Source organism: Lactuca virosa, chromosome 8 (assembly GCF_052849685.1).
Source record: "Lactuca virosa cultivar CGN04683 chromosome 8, Lactuca_virosa_CGN04683_v6, whole genome shotgun sequence".
Lineage (NCBI taxonomy): Eukaryota > Viridiplantae > Streptophyta > Magnoliopsida > Asterales > Asteraceae > Lactuca > Lactuca virosa.
In genome coordinates, this window is record NC_136433.1 from 17,944,463 (window position 1) to 17,965,038 (window position 20,576).

The following is a 20,576-nucleotide window of genomic DNA, read 5'->3' on the forward strand; positions in this document are numbered from 1 at the left end:
ATCATTTGGAGAAGCCAAATTGGGCTTAAAATGAAGAGAACTTAAATAAAATGGGCTAGAAGCTGATCGGACTCGAACTGGGCCAATGGACTAAGTTGTGGAGGCCCAAAACTCAAAGAAGCCATAATTAGATACCACCCGCGCAGGGCTGCGCGGCCGCACACGATACTGTAGGGGTAATTTCGTAATTTCAATTTGAAGGCTATTTGAGGAAGGTTGGTGTGCATCTTTTGCACACTCTTGCACATCCGAAAATTCATCATTTCTCTGGAGATTTTGGAGCATTTTGAAGACCAAGAACACCTCAAGAACTTCATTTTTTGCTCTTGATTCTAGCTAAATGTTTGGTACAATCTATCCTTACTTTGTTTTCTTGAGTTTAGCTATGTTAGGATAAACTAATCTTGGTTGACTTTGGTGATACCACTTTGAATGTTTGTTGAATGTTGAAGGCACCATGAACTTGTTCTTGAATCTTTATGAGAATGTTTTGTGTTTTAACATCTTATTACTACTTGTATGTTTTTATTCATGAGTTTAAATGTATTTGTAGTGATTTGTTAGCTAATTTCTTGATTAAGTAAAGGATCCTCAAATTAGCAAGCAACAAGTGATTCTTGTGTTGGTTTTACTTCACACAATCATAAAAGCATTTTCTCCAACATGGAAGTGGAAACATTTGACTCCTCTTGGATTTGGTAACTTTTTGATTTTTAATGCTAGTTGACTTTCACTAATTACATGCTTAATGGAAATTGTACCTTTGACTAAGGAAATTGTTATGAGCTTCTCTAACCATTTTAACAACAAATAAAAGTCTAGGTAATCTCAAGATCCTTGGATTACTATAGCCAAATTAAAGGTTTAAAGCAAGTATTGCACCATTGGATTCTAATGATATGTTCGTCAAATTAAAGGTTTAAAGCAAGTATTGCACCATAGGGGTATAAGAGACTCCAAATACACTGCTTTAATGCACTAAAAAGTAGTACAAGGCAAGCAGGGTTGATCCTCAGAGACAAGGGACAAAAGTATATACCTTTTTTCACAAGGTACTTTAGTCACAACCAAGGGGATTTTGTTTGCAAAAGTTAAATAATAAAAATAACAATCTACTTTGAAAACATGCAGAAAAATGAAATAGATTTGTAAACAATTTGTTGGAATGGTTCTAGTTCTAGTTCTCAGTGTTGTTGTTCAACTTGATTATGACTTGATGTAATTCATGATTGTTATTCTAAGTTGGTACTGAAAGATATTAACACGCTCTAATACCTCTCGCTTTCCAAATTATCTAACCAAAACACGTTCTTTGACTAGACCTAGCCTTACTAATTCAATCTAAACACGCTCTTAGATTGTATTGAAAAGTTGCATTAAGTTTTGTACAAGCTTCCCAACAATGTTCATTTCTTCTCATACGCTCGGAAGTGTGAAAACATGTGATATATGTTTTACAATAAGAAAACTTATTGCTTGTTATCAATTGTTAACTTAATAGCACGATTAGGAGCCCTAAAAGTTAACTAACTATACAAAAATTCAATTCATGAAAGTGGCCAATCAAACACAAATCATATTCAAGGGTTCTAGTTTAAACAAAAACATAGTCGCTAGAATAGAATCACAAATCAAACATCAAATCATATGCTTCAAGTCACGCAATCAACATGTTTTGAACAAGAACTAGAAATTAGGGTTTCTTAGCCACACATGGCTAAGAACAAATCAAACAAGAATAAATATGGAATTGAAATGTTTAATGCTTACAACAGGAAACCAAAAGTGTTTGCAATGATTAGTAGCCTTCAAGAATTCCCAAAAATCTCCCCAAAACCACGAGAGAAAACTCCCAAAACCGTCTGTTTGAAAAATGGCGACATCCCCTTTTTTTAATAACTGCTCACGTGCCTACCTCAAGGCCATGCAGTTTTAGCATGGGCATGTCTTTTGCCCATGTGTTTTTAGCATGTCCATGTGTCTTGACCATGTGTTTTTAGCATAGCCCATGCTTTTTGCTAAAAGTCCAATAAGGATTCACTGTTGGCTCCTTCTTCAGTCTAGCTTCACCACGATTCATGTTGCTCAAATATAAGATGAGAAAGGACAAACATGACCCGTGTCGGTGTGACACGAACCGTGTTTCAAACGTAGACTTTTGCTATGATGATATGCAATGACTCGGGTTATGTCTTTATGTTTTCTTCCATGGGATGACCGGTCCATCTTCTCTTCATGCTCCAAAGCTCCAAGTTCCAAGCTCCATGCTCCATGCTCCATGATGCAAGCTCCATGCTCCATAATGCTTAGAAAATAAATCAAAAATAGTGAAGTACTAGCCATTTTTAATAAAATATGCAATTGCCCAAATAATTAACTAAATGCAAGAACTATGAAGTAGAATGCTATGAAAGGACGGAAATAAACATGAAAAATAGGTGCATAAAATGCACCTATCAAATACCATATCAAGAAATAATATTATTGTATTTTATAAGTATAGCACCAAGTTCCAGGTATAATTGTTCGTGTGATTTTGGAATTTAAGACAAAAGTATAAGATTTTTGGTGGCCATGACATGTGGTGCAGTCGCCATGACATGGTATCACCTGATGGATCACACCTCTCATTTATGCCACCACGACATGGTGGAGGCCAGCATGTAAAACCCTAATTTTTCGGGCCTTAAACTCTATTTAAAGGTTGTGATGGCTAGGGTTTTCTCACCCTCAACCTCCATTTCGATCTAAACAAACCCTATCCTCCATTTTCAGGTTCTTGAAGTTTCTTCGTGGGTTTTGGTGATATTGAAGGAGAAGAAGGTGTCCTTTGAACATATATCCAACAAGCAAGTTCCCCTACCATCTTATTACAGACATTCTAGACCATTATAAGTCTACAAGTTTAAGTCTTTATGTGCTATTCTTCTAAATCTAGGCTTTTATGCATTTTTCTCCATGTTTGGGATAGTTTGAGTGGATGTATCCCATAAAGTTGGCAATTTTATGGATCCTTGAGGTCCCTTTGTAGTTCCTTGTTCCATATCTAAAGTATTATAGAGTTTTTGATTCTATACATGAGGTTTTGACCTCATTTTCACCATTTTTGACCTAGCTAGAGTTCAAGACATGCATTGTACATCCATTAAGTTGTCCAACAAAAGTTCCCACGATATGACGATATGCTCACCACGTCATGGCGATTGGGGTTTCTCGCGACTGTTTGTCCTGAGGCTGCCATATCGTGGCAGATGTTTGGCCAACAAAGTTGACTTTTAGCTGTTAACCTTGACTGTCGAACGTTGACTTTTTGACCAAGGTTGACTTTTGGTCAACTTGAGGGTTTTTGGGATATAGATTTAGGATGTACCTATGATTGCTGTATAGGTGTCCCGTAGCACTAGTCTTTGTTTCGTATGAGCTGTGTTGATAGTCTACTAGTGTACGAGGTAAGTTTTCTCATTATACTTTGTATTGCAGTATGTATCCTTATATGTATGATATTGATATGTTAGATTGGTAGATATGTTATGATTACATGTGTTTGTTGTTTATTGTTTTTTTGTTTGCATATGTCGACATATTTAGGTTGGGTTGAGGCGATCTTGCTTTGTGTTGGAAGCCAAGAGACTCGAGTTGTCCAGTTGATATTGTAGGTCCAAGGAGAGCGTTCGAACTTTATGTGATAGACTCAGGAAAGCGGTCAAGGTGTATTGTAGGCCTTGCGAGGTGGTCCGGTCAGACTGTAGGTTCATGTGTGCATATTGTATGTGTATTGTTGTGTGGGGTATTTTGGGGGAACTCACTAAGCTTTGGCTTACAGTTATGGATTTAAATGTTTCAGGTACTTCAAAGGATCGGAAAAAACGAATGCATGATCGTACACATAATCTCGTTGATTTTTGTTTGAGAAATGTTATTTGACGCTCTGATTTTTATGGTTATGTTTTGAAACAATGAATTGGTTAACTTATGATTTTTATGAAAATGTATTTTGAAAATGAATTATTTTACTATGATAAGATGATGCAGTCATGAGAAAATAATATGTTATCAGACATACTCTAATAGATATTTAATCCAAATTATAGACTTGTTTTTGTATTCTCTAATAATATGTTTATGTTCGTAAATTTTCTTTTATGATAAAGAACGTGCATATTGGTCTAGCGGTATCAAATGTTTGAAAATGTGTCCATCTCATAAGTTTTTAAGGGTTTAAGTCTTCTGATGGACAAATATATAGTTTAAAAGTATAAGATTTTAGAAGATGTGTATGTTAACCATTCTAAAATAAATAAATAGATGAGATATTTTCTCTATTATGAACCAATATTTTCTTAAAATTTTGTTTAATTTCTCTGATAAAACATCATATCTAAAATATGGATGAACGGTATTGCAAGAGAAGTAAAGTAAGTAAAATCATCCAACCAGTTGGATATGCGTCAACTCATCATCAAAATCAGTAAAAACATTGTTTTTCAATGTTAGTTTCTTTCTTACCATTTGATTCAAAAGTTTTTGGTAACAAATTTGTCGGTACCCATAAACTTAAAACAAAGTAATAGACATTCGTAAGGAGTTTTAAAAATTACTTCATTAAATGGGAATAAGAGACAATTGTATGAATGATATTATATAGGAATAAATAATAAATATCAAATTCATTTATATACCTTTTAAAGATCATTGCTCCTGTAAGATTAATTAATAAGTATACAGATGCATAAAATGACAAGAAGCCGTTCTAGCTCAGTTGGTAGAGCGCGTGGCTTTTAACCACGTGGTCGTGGGTTCGAGTCCCACGGATGGCGATTCTATAAGTAATTTTTATATAATATATCTCAGTTCTCTTTTTGTTAATAATTCTTTTACTGATTATATCATTTTTGTCCACATGTACTATGTAACGTGGAACTTTTATTAGATTAATTTTTTGTTCATATATATAATTAAAGTATTTTAATCTGTAATTATGTATGTGTATATCTATCTGTCTATACATGAACTTATATGGGTAACTATGTTTCAAAATCGTTCAAAAAATATCATTCAAGTTTGGTGTGTTCAAAAAACACCATCCAAGTAAAACATTTGTACAAAAAACACCAACGAAGTACATTCTTTGTTCAAATTTGACCTTTGGTAACCGGCAATTACCGGTAAAAAATAAGTAAAGGAAAAAAAGCAATAGGAAATGACTCAAAGGTAACTATGTTTCAAAATCGTTCAAAACACACCATCCAAGTTTGGTATGTTCAAAAAACACCATCCAAGTAAACTTTTTGTACAAAAAACACCAACAAACTATATGTTTTGTTCAAATATTACCCACCGGTAACTGGTTCTTACAGGTTAAATGATAACTTGGCTTAACTATTATGACATGGCATAATAATGATTGACAAAACAATAAATGATATATTCCTCCTTTAAAAACCGATTTAGGGTTTCTTCATGAACGAATGACTTATTCTTCTCCTATGATTGCTCGTCTTCTTCTAAAGTGATGATCTCTAACTCAAGTCCAAAACCCTAATTCTTAACTTAAGGCAAAAAGGGCTACTTTACCCCTGCCTCAATGGACCTCCCTCCCCCTAAGGCCCAAATCCATAAAATGCCCAAAAAGGCATCCAAGCCCAACTACAAGGCATCTAAGGCCTAATATGGCCCAAGAACCCCCAACATGGCCTTAAGCCCAAAAAATGACCTGCTACAATCAGGTGGGCCGAGGCCTAACTTAAACAAGTCTGTGCATAGTCTCATCATATGTTTAAGCCTCTGCGATCCGGATGTCGAGCCAGTACGCCCGGCGTACGCTAGCGTACTCGGGAGATAATTTAGGTCATGTTGGGGGTTCTTGGGCCATATTAGGCCTTAGATGCCTTGTAGTTGGGCTTGGATGCCTTTTTGGGCATTTTATGGATTTGGGCCTTAGGGGGAGGGAGGTCCACTGAGGCAGGGGTAAAGTAGCCCTTTTTGCCTTAAGTTAAGAATTAGGCTTTTGGACTTGAGTTCGAGATCATCACATCAGAAGAAGACGAGCAATCATAGGAGAAGAATAAGTCATTCGTTCATGAAGAAACCCTAAATCAGTTTTTAAAGGAGGAATATATCATTTATTGTTTTGTCAATCATTATTATGTCATGTCATAATAGTTAAGCCAAGTTATCATTTAACCTGTAAGAACCAGTTACCGGTGGGTAATATTTGAACAAAACATATAGTTTGTTGGTGTTTTTTGTACAAAAAGTTTACTTGGATGGTGTTTTTTGAACATACCAAACTTGGATGGTGTTTTTTGAATGATTTTGAAACATAGTTACCTCTTTCAGTCATTTCCTATTGCTTTTTTTCCTTTACTTATTTTTTACCGGTAATTGCCGGTTACCAAAGGTCAAATTTGAACAAAGAATATACTTCGTTGGTGTTTTTTGTACAAATGTTTTACTTGAATGGTGTTTTTTGAACACACCAAACTTGAATGGTATTTTTTGAACGATTTTGAAACAAAGTTACCCATATAAGTCATTTTCCCATTGAGTTATAACTTGATCTTTTAAAGTATATTATTAAGTAATAATACAAAAGTATAATGATAACTAGAGTGGTTACCCCCGCTACGCGGGGGCCAGAAGGATTCGATGTTGTTTCCGAAACGATGTGCACGTACGATATTGGGTGCAACCGAAATAAATGACTGCTGGTGAAACTATTTTGTATCTTTTTTAAATATACAACAAACCTTATCTGTTTACGTTTGTATAGTTATGTTTTTTCAATAGATAAATGAACAGATGACTGGATATGGATCAAAAGATATTGATTCATTAACGGATGATTACATGGCATTGGATTACAAAACAGTAGAAACGATATGGTTCGTCATGGTGTTCGGTGGTCTTCGACGATTTTCTTGTATATGTCCGTTGCTGCTGTCATGTTCTGCTGCATCATCTCGAACATGTCAAGCATCAGCACCGTGTCCTTGTCAAGATCGTTGATGAGGGTCTCGGTGATTTAAGACCGACGCTCATAATATACGTGAATCTGGATATTATATCGGGTACACAACTTGTATCCTGTTGAGGAGTCCTTTGTCACCTTTTCTTTGAGCCCCAAATTTCGTGCCTTTCTATGATCATCAGTGTATTTGATTCCTCCACGAACGTCAAGTGTTATATGTGTTTTTGTTGTCCATGAAAGTGACAGACAAATGGGTAGTAGGTGTCACGCATCTTTACCAATAGGCTGAAGGACCAAATAAGTCAAATCAAAATTGAAATTAAAAGTCACAACAAAGAGCTTATTGTGTATGATTCAAAAACTATTGGGTTGGATTTATAAAGCTTTTTTAAAAAATATTTAAATAAAAGAACACTTTAAATGTCTTAAAATTTTCCGATTTCCATTCAAAACACACTTTAACCTGAAGTTTACAGAATAAAATTTTCATCAAAATTAGTCAAATTCAAGGAACATAAAACTTTGATCAACCGAATACTCAAATTTGAGTTAAACACTAAACAAATCGGTTTAATAAGTTTTTATTCTCAAAAACAATAAGATTAGGACATAATTATAATCAAATATTTTGAAAACAGAGAGCTTACTACTGTCGGGACCACCAAGTTTAGTAAGAGAATCAACAAATTTATCTTCAAGATCAGCAGTCCGTCTGAGCGTTGCTTTGGGTCTCTTGTCATAACTACTCCACCACTCTCATACTCAAAACAACCACCGTATCCCGCCCTGAACCGGAAACCAATGTATTTCAGTAAATACAAAAATCGTATAAAAAAATGAGAGTTTAAGCAGCAATTCTTAATCTGGAGCAGATTGATTATGAGTTACCCAATAAAATGCATAACTCTCATTCAGACAAATTATAAAACATAATTCTCATTTTCTTTCATACCTTATTAGCAATAATTTGTAGTTATCAATGAGAACATCATTCAAGACAATACCATGGAATGTAAATAGATTAAATAAAATACAGAGGCTAATAAAGCCTCTTTCATCATTTACTTACTAAATAGTACTAACGTTGTCTTAACGGAAGACATATCAAAGAAAAAAAACCATAATGCTGAGAAAGGAGGACAAAACATTGAAAACAAAATCCAATGCTTATATTGTAATAATGTTAATGGCGTGTATGGTTGGCATTGTGGAATTTAAATGATCAGGGCATTACTTATAATTTCTCACCACCAAACTTCCACCACTAAAGTTTACATCATTGGATAACATTTGTCGGGCACCTTTTGAAGCTGTAAATGACACAATAAATGTTCACTAACACATAAAAAATGATAAAAAAAAATAATAATGATATACAGTGATAAGAGTTACCTACTTAGGACCATGTCTTCACTACAACTTGATTGTTCCCGTCACATACATTTACAAATTTATCTTGAAATTGAATCACAACCCTTGTAACATCACCCTCAACCACCTCAGAAACAACTTCATTTTTGTTTAAATTCAGAAAATTCACAACCTCAGCACAAGCCTACCCTTTATCATAATACCATGTTTGAACCCTATTATGTTAATCTCAGATGGTATGTTGGGATACCTTCTTTGCCATTTTCTGCATTCAATAAGACAGTTAGTAAAAGGTATGAAAATCTGATGAGAAAAACTCATAATGAGATATATGTTAAAGGCCTAATTGTGATCAATCAATGGTTTCTTGTAAAATTCATGCTCCTCTTTTAATCGTTAAATCATCATTTTGTGTTCTTTACGTTGATTCATAATCAAAACTCTCATATCTAATTAGCAATCAGGTCAATGTCCTTAAACACTTTTTTAAATCTTTTGCATAAACTGGTAAAAAAGGAATTATAATTGCATTAATTGATCCACTTCATTGGATTACCCCTAAAAAGAACAATTTGTTGCACATTGACACAGTAATGTAGCATTGTAGACTCCAAACAAACAAATAAGAGAAACATATGAAATATGTTACCAACATGAAGAGGAAGATGAACCTGGAGGAGAGTCAATACATCGGATTCATGAGACTTCACAACATGATGATATTGTTGCCTAATCTTCCTCCGTGTCGCAGTCCAAAATTGGTGAAAGAAACATAGGGGAAGAATAATATGTTGTACCAAGGTGACTACTAATAGGAAAAATCGATAAATCAAGAAAAGAAAAAGGGAGAAACAAACTACCTCAAAGTAAATTACCTTAATTTCGGATTCAAGTGGAGATACCTCAAAGCAAAGTACCTCAATTTCGGATTGAAATGGAGATGGCGGCAGACATGGTGGCCGACCAAGTAGCCTTAAGCAAAGTCGCATATATAACAAACAGGGAGAGGACTATGCAAGTAGTTATTTCAAAATCAACAACAAACCACAACAAACATACCCAAATCGAGAACACAAAATAGCAAGACGTATTAATTGAACGATGAAAATCCATAGCGACAACAACGTTTTTTCTGAAAATCATATAGGATGAAAACATGCAAAAACCCTAAAAATAGAATACAAAGAAAACAAAAAATCGAAATTGGAACCAACGGTTTGAGCACAAACCTGAAGAACACGCTGACGTCACCGGAGGTGTGGAATTCCGGTGGTGCATCGGCGATGATGATGAAAGAAACAGAGACGACGATGAAGCGAAAAAAAAACAGGAACTGGAATCGGCTACCGACTTCAATTTGGATCCACCGTTCTTCCTCTAATCTCTCCTGACGGGAACATTGTGGATCAGTCGGCGGTGGAGGGAGCAAACTGTAGAAGAAAGGGAGGAGAGTCGATTTGAGAGAGGATAAAGTGCGGTGGTGGAAGGATCGGGAAGTAATCACGCTGACTAAAGTAACCGCGGTTAAGGACTTGAGGGATTAACCCGATGAACAGTACTGTAGCTAACCCCTCACACTGATCCTAATGTGATTGGGTTACAGAGACGGTGACTGCAGATAAATGTAACACGTTAGCTCTAATTTTAAAATGGTCTAAAAAGACCCTCTGGAGATTAATGAAATGCCAAATAAAGGAAAAGATAAGGACCTACAGGGAATAAAAGTAAAGGGACCAAAATAGACAACTTTGCTCCAACTATACTGTTACAATTCTTCATAACTTTAATATATATATATATATATATATATATATATATATATATATATATATATATATATATATATAATAATAATAATAATAATAATAAACGTTAGCTCTAATTTTAAAATGGTCTAAAAGGACCCTCTGGAAATTAATGAACTGTCAAATAAAAGAAAAGATAAGGACCTACAGGGAATAAAAGTAAAGGGACCAAAATAGACAACTTTGCTCCATCTATACTGTTACAATTCTTGGTAACTTTAATATATATATATAATAATAACAAGAAAAAAAGTTGAAAATGCAAGGCTATAAAAAAAAGGTGTATTATTGCTCGTTACAACCCCGTATTAAATAAACAAAAGTAATAGTAGTAGCATTCGAAATCAAAAAAAGTATATTCTTGCCTATTACAAGCTCTATTAAATAAACAAAAGTAATGGTGGTAGCTTTCTAAATTAAATTAGATTTATTATCGGCATAGCATAACTTAAAAATCTACAAATAGAAAATGGTATAAAAGCCACAAATGCATCAAAATGAAAAGTCTGTTCTTATTTCATTGATAGTTATAACGGGAGGTGAGGGAATAGAAACAAAATACAAGTTTCTTTGATTTCCCGGATAATCTAACAAGAAGGGTTTGATCAGCTTTTTAGTTTTTAATTCTCTGATTCCCTTCTGTGGAATCAGAGGATCATCATCATCATCATCATCATTATCATTAATCATTACCCTCTCTTGTTCTTCCCCAATTATTCAATCTGTTTGCATTATAATAAATTCAGGCGAAACAATCTTCTTGGTTGTTTAGGAATTCAAAATCTTGCGATTAACAAAATTATAATTTGAGGGTATCAATCTCCCGGAAAAATGGAAAATCAAACAATGGATGCGATAAAATCTGATGGAAGAAGAATGGAAGGATGGTTGTATCTAATTCGATGCAACCGACTTGGGTTACAATACTCTCGCAGAAGATATTTTATTCTCGAAGAAAATTACCTCAAGAGCTTCAAATCAAAACCTACATCAGATTCACAGGTACATTCTTAACTTCTAAATTTATCCAGACATTGATCGTAATTGTAGAATCACACAACACATTGTTGTTTGGATTATGATTATATGATTTTCTAGTTATGAATTCAATTACCTACATACAATTTCACCGTCGCTTTCAATTTTTTTGCAAATTTTTGCAGAAACCACTAAGAAGTGCGATTGTAGATTCTTTCATACGAGTTAATGACAATGGAAGAGAGAGCTTGAGTAGAAAAGTGTTTTTCATTTTCACCCTTTACAATACTTCAAATCACAACGATTGTCTCAAGGTACGCAACTATATATTCTTATCATCAAGAACATTCATTCTTCTTTTCATGTTGTAATTACTTGTTAAAATCTCGATTATTCTTTCAGTTGGGAGCAAGCAGTCCAGAAGAAGCAGCTAGATGGATACATTCGTTACAGGATGTTGCAATGGAACCTGGAACAAATTCAAAGAGAAGATGGCAGCCATTTAGGTACACCCATCACCCATGCATGAAGATCATTAAAAAAGCTCACAATGAATCTGAACACCTGATCATAATCAAAACTTTTTTGTTTTCTCCACAGATTGAACGATTCCAAGAATACTACTCGTAAAAATTCTGTGGATTGGACCTCATCAGCAAACATGCATGTTGATGCCATGACATCTGACGTGATTGCTCCTTCGCACTGGAAAATCTTCGGTTGTAAAAATGGTATGAGGGTAAATATGTAATTTAACATTGGAAACTCTAAACTTCTTATCATTTCACATTTTTATTTCATAGGATTACGTTTATTCAAAGAATCAAGAGACAGTAATAATTCAGCTGAACGGGTATATTTTACAATTTTACTGTGCACACAAAGTGTTCGATGAAATGTCTTCCATTTTCTTAAACATACAAGTTGCCATTATACAGACTTCGAATGATCATCCTGCGATAATGGCTGTTGGTGTGATCGAGGGAACTTCAGAATCTGTTTTCAGAACTTTCATGTCACTCGGCCTATCTAGATCAGAGTAAAAAATTCTTTTATTTTGTCGTTATAAAGGGGTTGGCTAAAAAGACACCCCATTTTACCATATAGACATCCTAATTAATTCATAAAGGGGTTAGCTAAAAAGACACCTCATTTTACCATATAGACATCCTAATTAATTTTTGAAATATTTTTATTGGTTGAAATTGCATTGTTTTCTGAAAAAGTTGATTATAAGTAGTTAATTATAGGTTGACTTTTTATAAAATTGTCAATGGGGTGTCTAATGGGCATCTTATTAGCAACACCCGTTTACATACAGTCTTACAGATATTTAACCGGTAGTCAAACAAACAGATGGGACTTCTGTTTCTACCATGGTAGCGTGGTTGAGCATCTTGATGGTCATACAGACATAATACACATTCAACTATGCCGGGATTGGCTTCCATGGTAATAATTCCTAAAAGATTCTTTTATTTTTCTCATTATTACTGATTTTCATTAAGATTCTTTTATTTTGTCATTATTACTGACACGTTACTTTTAGGGGAATGAGTCGAAGAGATTTACTTTTACGACGATATTGGAGAAGAGAAGATGATGGGACTTATGGTATTTGAAATTTTCATTTCAACCTTTTTTTTTTTTTTTTTTATCTTTTTAGTAATTCGCAAAATAATAGCAATGTACTTTACTTTTTACCCATAATATTGATCAAAAGAGTAAAGTAGGTTGTTGTTTTGTGCAATTTTCCCTTTAATGAGATATTGTTATGTTGTAACTTTTTTTACTTTTGTTGATAGTAATTCTATGCCATTCTGTAATCCATAGCGATTGTCCACCACAACAAGGCTATGTACGAGCTTGGCTTCAAAGTAATGTATGCTTTTCTGTATCAAATTTGATTCGTAAAAATATAATTTTTTGTACTTACGAATGTGATTTTGATTGATTGATTATCCAGGTGGTGGATTTGTTGTGAGTCCTTTGAATCAAGGAAAAGAATGTGTAGTCAAACACATGCTTTCACTCGATTGGAAGTTATGGAGATCGTATTTGCCAAAAACACCTGCTCGATCCATGACTATACGCATGCTAAGCAGAGTTTCAGGTATTGATTTCATTTCCAATTTTCAATCACAGAAAAAAATGTGTATATTTACTGCACGCCAAGTGTTTGATGAATTGTCTGTTGTTTAGCGCTGAAAGAACTGTTTAAAGCGAAAGGAGGTGGTGAATTTCCGTCGGAGTTTTTAACCGGAGAGGTGGAGTCGTTTCAAACGGGAGACGAACAGATGAAACAAGAAGTCGAAGTCGACCCGATTCAAATCAATGAAAACGACAAAATGGAAGACGCGAATGATGCTCCGGTTTCAGGTTCTTCAAGTCTCATTGGATTAAACGACGATGAGTTCTTCGATATCCCTGAAGAATCCGACAAGAACAAACCTCATTCCGACACTGTATAACTTTTTAACCCTTTTTCACTTTTCGGAAACTAATCCCTGTGTATTGATTACTGAGTACATACAAAATTTTTGGGTTTTTTGTAGCCTGGATTGTCGACAGCTGCTGGATTTGTGAAAAAGTTACATGTTCTTGCAGCTCAAAAGAAGGGTTACATCGAGTTACAAAACGTGGATTGGGACGCAAGTACTTCGCAATGTTTCAGGTCAACTTTGCTCCGAGATTTGACCCATAACACGCCGTGTACATGGTCGTCTTCTGATCCATCGTTGTTTCTTGTTCGTGGTGAAAATTATCTGAAAGACAACCAGAAGAACAAAGCCAAAGGAACGATGATGGAAATGATTGCAGCAGACTGGTTACAATCTGATAAACGAGAAGATAATCTTGCAGGAAGATCTGGAGGAATTGTCCATGTATGATCAAATCCATTTTCATTACTACACATTTTTTTCCTAATAATCGAACAAAACGAATTCACGAATACTCTTTGTTTTGCAGAAATTTGGAGGACAAGGTGGACCGGAGTTTTTCTTTGTGATCAACATACAGGTTCCTGGAACGACGACGTATAATCTTGTTCTGTATTACATGACTCGAACTCCATTGAAAGAATCGCCTTTGTTAGAACGGTTTGTGAATGGAGATGATGGTTTTAGAAACTCGAGATTTAAGCTCATACCATATATATCTAAGGTTAGTCTTGAATGGCAAAATCGTAATTTATCCACATAAATTTGGATTAATCATTAACGCTGTTTGTTTGTTTTGTTGGTTAGGGTTCATGGTTGGTGAAGCAGAGTGTTGGCAAGAAAGCTTGTTTGGTGGGTCAAGCACTCGAAGTCAACTATTTTCGTGGGAAGAATTATTTGGAGGTAATCTTTGACTTTCAAGGTCAAACAAATTGATTTTGACTTTTAGAAAGTAGTAGTAGGTTTGACTTTTGAATTTTGCAGCTTGACATTGATGTGGGTTCATCGACTGTGGCACGAGGTGTGGTGAATCTTGTTCTTGGTTACTTGAACAATTTGATCGTGGAAATGGCCTTCTTAATACAAGTAAAGCTTATGCGATATGATATTTTGATAGGAACTGTGTATATCTGATTTACAGCTCACATGTTATATTATAATGATTGCAGGCTAACACGCAAGATGAGCTACCAGAATCACTTATCGGGACATGTCGGTTGAATCACATGGATACGTCTAAGTCGGTATCTGTGGAATCCATTGAAAAATCGAGTAATAATAATAATAATAAGATGTAGGTGAGGTCATGTTTTATCTCGAGCCAACAAATGTATATATCATGTAAAGTTGATTTTTTCGGATGGCTTGTAGATATGGATATGTGAATAATATGCATTCACAAAAAAAATGTTTTTGGGTACGTTTTGTTTCGTATCATCGGTGAATAACTTGAACCAATAATGAAATATGATAAAAGCCTATTAAATTTTTATATAATTAAGGCCCATTATGAACGAAATAAGTCACACTAAAAAATTGGTTATATGGATTGCACTAACCTATAAAACAAAAAGATAAAATTAATGCTTTTTAGTTTTTTTTTTTATTTTTAATTTTATATATCTGGGCTGAATAAGCCCATCAATTTGATCTTTAGTGGGTCGTTGATTGAGTATTTATTGACATGAAGTAGAGCCCAATTTTAGAAAAGTATCAGAATCTGATGATTAGGTTGTACTTTTTTAACAGTGTCTATAATTATTAATTACACACATTTATTCTTCCTTTATATAAATTAAAATTAAAAAAAGATTTAGAAGCCAAACAAATTAATCTAGACGATCTCTACTAAAGTAAAGAGAAATATGAATAAAGAAATTCATCAAAATATTTGAAAGAAAAAACAAGACATCCACATCATTCTTTTCCTTCCTTTCCTTTTTTCAAATATTTGTCGTTTTCATTTCTTAAGGAGAACTGAACAAACCTACCTCAGTCCTCATATGACATGCAATTAATGGCTCAAACTTCGCCGCCGATAACGGTGATTTTCTCACAATCTTTATAATTTAAAAGTAGTTATAATTTTTAAAATACAATAAGATGTATTTAATTTCTCATTTTTTTATAATACATTAATCTGTTATCTTTATAAATACTATTTTTGGAGAAAATGCTTTTAGATGGAAACATGCTATAAGAAAATGATCGTTATTAAATGGATAATAACTTAGGAGATTAAAGAATTTTCGATTTTGTTTACATTTAATTATTTTTTTTATACCATTTAACAGTGAATTTTCTTCCTTGTTCAAAAAATACCATTACGTCCGGTTATTGTAGGTAAAATAACAAAAACTAAATTAAATTTTGTTTTATAAATTTATTTTTATATATTTTCCTTATTTTTATAAAAAAAAATCAAGCATTAAAAATAACTTAACAACCACCGTAATTATAATAAATGAAAATTATGGTGATAATCATTCAAACATTATTTTTATTTGGAACTTTAAACTATTACAAGGGAAGATGTATTTTAAGTGGATGAGAATGTCAAACACTCCCACAATCAGTTGAATAAAACTCATGAAATCGAAAGCCTGACCAAATGTTCTAAAAAATTTAACAAATTTTAGTTTCCAACTTTAAACATCTAATGTAAGCTAATATAATTTTCTAATGAGAAATTAAATATCTTCCTACTTTTGTTCCTAAAAAATGGATAATCAATTGAATCAAATGAGATTTGAATATTTGGTTGGGGTTATTTTCTTTTTGAGGAATTCATTTTGTAAAATAATATGAAACTATATATATTTGGTAAAGTGATTGAATACACGTATTTGGGATACGAACATGAAATATGAGAAGACTGCACGTTCCAATCGCTAAAGATACATAAGTCTTGGCACATTCATTTTCATTCCCTCGTTGCTATTAAAGGCCAATAGGTAAAATTGCATTAATGTAATTGGTTTATTTTATTTATTTATTTTTGCTGGTATCAAATATGAAATACTTAAATACAATGACAAATGTTTATTACTATAAGAGTTAACTATAAACTAGCAAGAAAAAAAAATGCTATCCAATCAAATTGGGTTTTTTTATGTATTATCAACAGGTTAGTGAAAGTCGGAGACTAGAAACAAGTCCACAAAATATTGTGGCAAAATTGTGAAACACGTAGATATTTTCTGCAAGTTACGGAGACAATTTTTGTATCTAGTTTCTACACAGGGGTCAAACCTACTAAAATACAAAAATATTACACATAAGGACTGTCTTTGATTAAAAAAAAAAAAAAAACTTTTTTTGGACCTTTTCTATAAATTAAAAAATTGCAAGGATTAAATCTACTAAGATATAAAACCTTTGTTGTAGGGACTAAATCTGTCAAAATGGGTAACCTTTGTTGCAAGGACTAAATCTGCCAAAAGGTTTTACAGGGAATAAATCTGCCAAAATTGTTTGTGGAAAAACTCTGAAAAAGGAAAATTGTACTGTTCGTAAATGTTATCCAGCATAACCCCTTCACCACCACCATTGTAAACATCATCCACCACCATCACATTCAAACAATGGTTGCACCCAACACCTCTCCCACACTTTCTTCGTTTACGACAAGCCACCACACCTCCAACGTCCAAATAAAACCTTCAATCATATGTGGTGGTGGTGGTGGGAGGTGGGGGTGAACCATTACGATGAAGTGTCAAGAAAAAACAACAACTCCACCATTGACCCTCTTCGTCTCCGGTTAGATTTGAACCGTAAGTGGTTGTAACACTAGTTCTAGGTATATATTTCTTTTGTGTTTTTGGCATTTAAGACTTAAAATACAAGGTTTAGGGTGGCCACGACGTGGTGGGGAAGGCACCACGATGCGTCCTCACCCGATAAGAAACACGCCTTTCATTTTGCACTACGACGTGGCATGATCTAGGCCACGACGTGGTGGAGGCCAACATGTAAAACCTTAATTTTCTGGGTTTTAAGCCCAATTTAATGGATGTGGTGGCTAGGGTTTCCCCACCCTCAACTTCCATCACATCCTTTTGACCTAAAGTAAACCCTAGCCTCCATTGTTGGCATTTTGAAGCTTTTGTGGTGTTGTGTGGTGTTTTGGTGACCTTAAAGAAGAAAAAGGTGTTCTTGTTGCATAGATCTGGCAAACAAATCTCATCATCATCTTCTTGCACACATTCTGGAATTTTGATAGTCCACAAGTCTTTATCTTTTGTGTGCAATCATCTTAGACCTAGGTTTAGAAGCTTGTTGTTCATGTTCTTGATGTTTTGGATGGATTCCATAAAGTTTGCAACTTTATGGATCCTTGAGGTCCCTTTGTGGTTATATGTTCCAGATCTAGTGTCTCATGGTGTCCTTGGTCTCATACATGAGTTTTGAGCTCATTTCTTCCATTTTTGACCTAACTTGGAAAATACATGCATTGGACATGCATATCCATAAAGAACGGATTTTTATGATGCATTTCTTCCAGTTTTGAGCTCATTTCTTCCATTTGCCTATCATTTCCTTCCTCTCCTTTAAAAGAACTCGAGAACACATTTTTTCCTATTCATTCAAGAACACACATTTCATTTCCCTTCATTTTGTTTCATTTTCATTCCTTCCCTTTCATTCCTTAAGTAAACCGAAAAACATGTCGTCGGTAGTGGTTAGATATTGAAAATATACACCAACTATATGGGAAAATAGAACACAAAACTTTTAGGATAGGGTTTGAGACGGATAAATGGTTATAGGATCGTATATGTGATATTCTCTAAAAAAATCATCCGTTTGGGATAGTTATGATATTAGGGTTATACTCTTTGAATTGTTCGGTCTCATTCAAGGTTCTAAATGACGTGAGGCGTGGCGTGGCGGCAAGGTCAAGCCTCAAGCTATGACGAGTCTTGGCGAGCCATGGTGTTTTTCAATGCATGATAAGTTTTTATACATTAAAAAAGATAAATCACATAATTATAGAATTATATCAAGTATAACAAGTTTTTAGAAGTATTTTATCAACACTTAACATCAAAAAGTTAACAACAACTCAATTCTTTCATGTCGGATCTGTAAAAAACAAAAAAACCCGCGTCTTGGAAAAAAATTGTGTCATAATGCGTTAAGGCACGCTTAGCCACATTATTTGGGTGTCACGCCTCACAAAGACGACATGCATGTTTTCGTAACGACTTCTTCACGCCTCGCGTCGTGGCGCGTTATTTAGAACACTGGTCCCATTTATATGTCTTGATCCGTTAAAAAATTTCTAATACTTATACTTTTATTATTAAGATTTCAAAATGATATTATAATATTATAGGTGATGTTATAAATAAGATTTTTGTTATGTAATTACTATTTTTTAGAATGAAAATATTGATAGTGATTCTAATATTTATGTTATGATCTTGATTGGTTTATCATTAAATTCTTATATTATGAATTTTATATGACGATAGTTAGGACGTGTTTGGCAAAAGTAGTTGTTAGCTGGAAGAGGGTAGCGGGTAGCTGGTAGCGGGAAACTGTAGCTTTTATTTGTTATATGTGTGTTTGGTAAAAGTAGTTGGAAGCTTTTGAAATATATAAAATTACATAAAAGGACAATTGATTAAAAATAAATAAATATATAAATATATTTTTAAGGGTAATTATGGAAATTGATTTCAAAAGCTCAGTAGCGTTTTGTTAAACGCTACATGAAGTAGCTTTTAGATTTGGAGCGTTTTGTTTAAATTAAAAGATAAACGCACATACTACCAAACGAAACTTTTTGTTTAAACTATAACGTTTTCTCAAAAGCTAAAAGGTAGAAGCTCTCAAACGCTTCCAAAAACTCCGTGTCAAACACGTCTTTAATGTAATATTTGTTAATGATTAAACTTGTTGATATTGTTAAATGTTGAAATTATTCCGGACAATTTTGATAATAACTGTGATTCATTTTTAGGTAATGAAAATTCCAATTTCCAACATATAAACTACTATCATATTAAGATCATAAGTGGTATATGGATACCCACAAACCCAATGAATATGTACTAACCGGATATCTAACTAATGTGGTCAGATTTATGATACAACTTTATAATCGAGTATAAGATGCTCATCAATACCGTCTTATTACCGTTCCTAGTGGTGGGAGAAGGAGAGGCGGCAACGACAAAATGTGAAATCGGTGTTCGTTGATGGAGGTGGTTGCCGAAGATACATCACCCAAGGGGTTTGCTATTGAAGATGAAAAGAGGAATAAGATGAATATGATTTTATTACAAGTTTAGCCCTTTTAGTTCATAGTTTTTCTTAAGTTGGAATATGATTAAAATTACAATTTTAGCCATTTTAGATTATAGCTCTTTTTAATTTGGTTTGAGAGCAATATCGTTATTTAACACATATTAAATAATGTCCATTGACGGTAACAGCCAAAAGGATAAAGCCGTCTGTCATTTTGCAACCATAAGAAATTAAGAAACATTTGCATCGATTTTTTTACAAAACTTTTGACTAAAAAACCCAACCACATGGACTAAAACTGTAATCTACTCGAAAGTTAAGTCATAGGAATTTGAGGTGACTGAATAGTGGTTGATTGTTGAGAAGTAAATCCACCGACGGTTTAAGGTATGGTTTGTCTTGTTGGTGGGACACCGTACCAACGATGACGGTGACCTTCATTTACTATATTTTGCCGACGATTTCATTCCATTCTTACGAGGTTCAGAACCGCTGATGATCCCTGCTGTCTCCGGTCACTCAGTCGGGATGTAAGTGTCGGCGATTGCCACCGACAGCACACTAATGTTAATTTGCACAATTAACTTGTAAAAAAAGAATACATTCTTTATTTAATTATTTCTTTTCACCAAATAACCTCAGCATCCTATTTCTTTATCAGTATGTTTGCTTCGGTTAGAGATGAACATAATAAAAACGTTTATTGGTCTTTTTATTCAACAATACTTGAAAGTTGAAACTGCCTTTTATTAC

The 20,576-nt window shown here is 33.9% G+C and overlaps 1 protein-coding gene and 1 non-coding gene across 2 annotated transcripts; both read left to right on the top strand.

The window, feature by feature from the left end:
• Positions 1–4,744: 4,744 nt before the first annotated feature.
• Positions 4,745–4,817, top strand: TRNAK-UUU (transfer RNA lysine (anticodon UUU)). The gene has a single exon. It is a non-coding gene; the product is annotated as a tRNA-Lys (tRNA).
• A 5,854-nt stretch (positions 4,818–10,671) lies between these two features.
• Positions 10,672–15,038, top strand: LOC145128794 (protein ENHANCED DISEASE RESISTANCE 2-like). Its single transcript, XM_079063598.1, has 16 exons — positions 10,672–11,148; positions 11,310–11,438; positions 11,527–11,630; positions 11,725–11,855; positions 11,928–11,977; positions 12,063–12,163; positions 12,481–12,576; positions 12,674–12,738; positions 12,930–13,001; positions 13,091–13,237; positions 13,327–13,589; positions 13,680–14,009; positions 14,095–14,289; positions 14,373–14,468; positions 14,550–14,651; positions 14,735–15,038. Exons 1-16 carry the CDS (start codon positions 10,978–10,980, stop codon positions 14,861–14,863), a joined length of 2,181 nt encoding a protein of 726 aa, XP_078919724.1. The 5' UTR covers positions 10,672–10,977; the 3' UTR covers positions 14,864–15,038.
• The last annotated feature ends 5,538 nt before the right edge of the window (positions 15,039–20,576 follow it).

Excerpts from the sequence above, each read along its gene's own strand:
- LOC145128794 (XM_079063598.1), top strand. The coding sequence starts at position 10,978 with ATGGAAAATCAAACAATGGATGCGATAAAATCTGATGGAAGAAGAATG. Across the intron at positions 11,856-11,927 it reads AATCTTCGGTTGTAAAAATG|GATTACGTTTATTCAAAGAA; the intron begins GTATGAGGGTAA and ends TTTATTTCATAG. Across the intron at positions 13,238-13,326 it reads CATGCTAAGCAGAGTTTCAG|CGCTGAAAGAACTGTTTAAA; the intron begins GTATTGATTTCA and ends TCTGTTGTTTAG.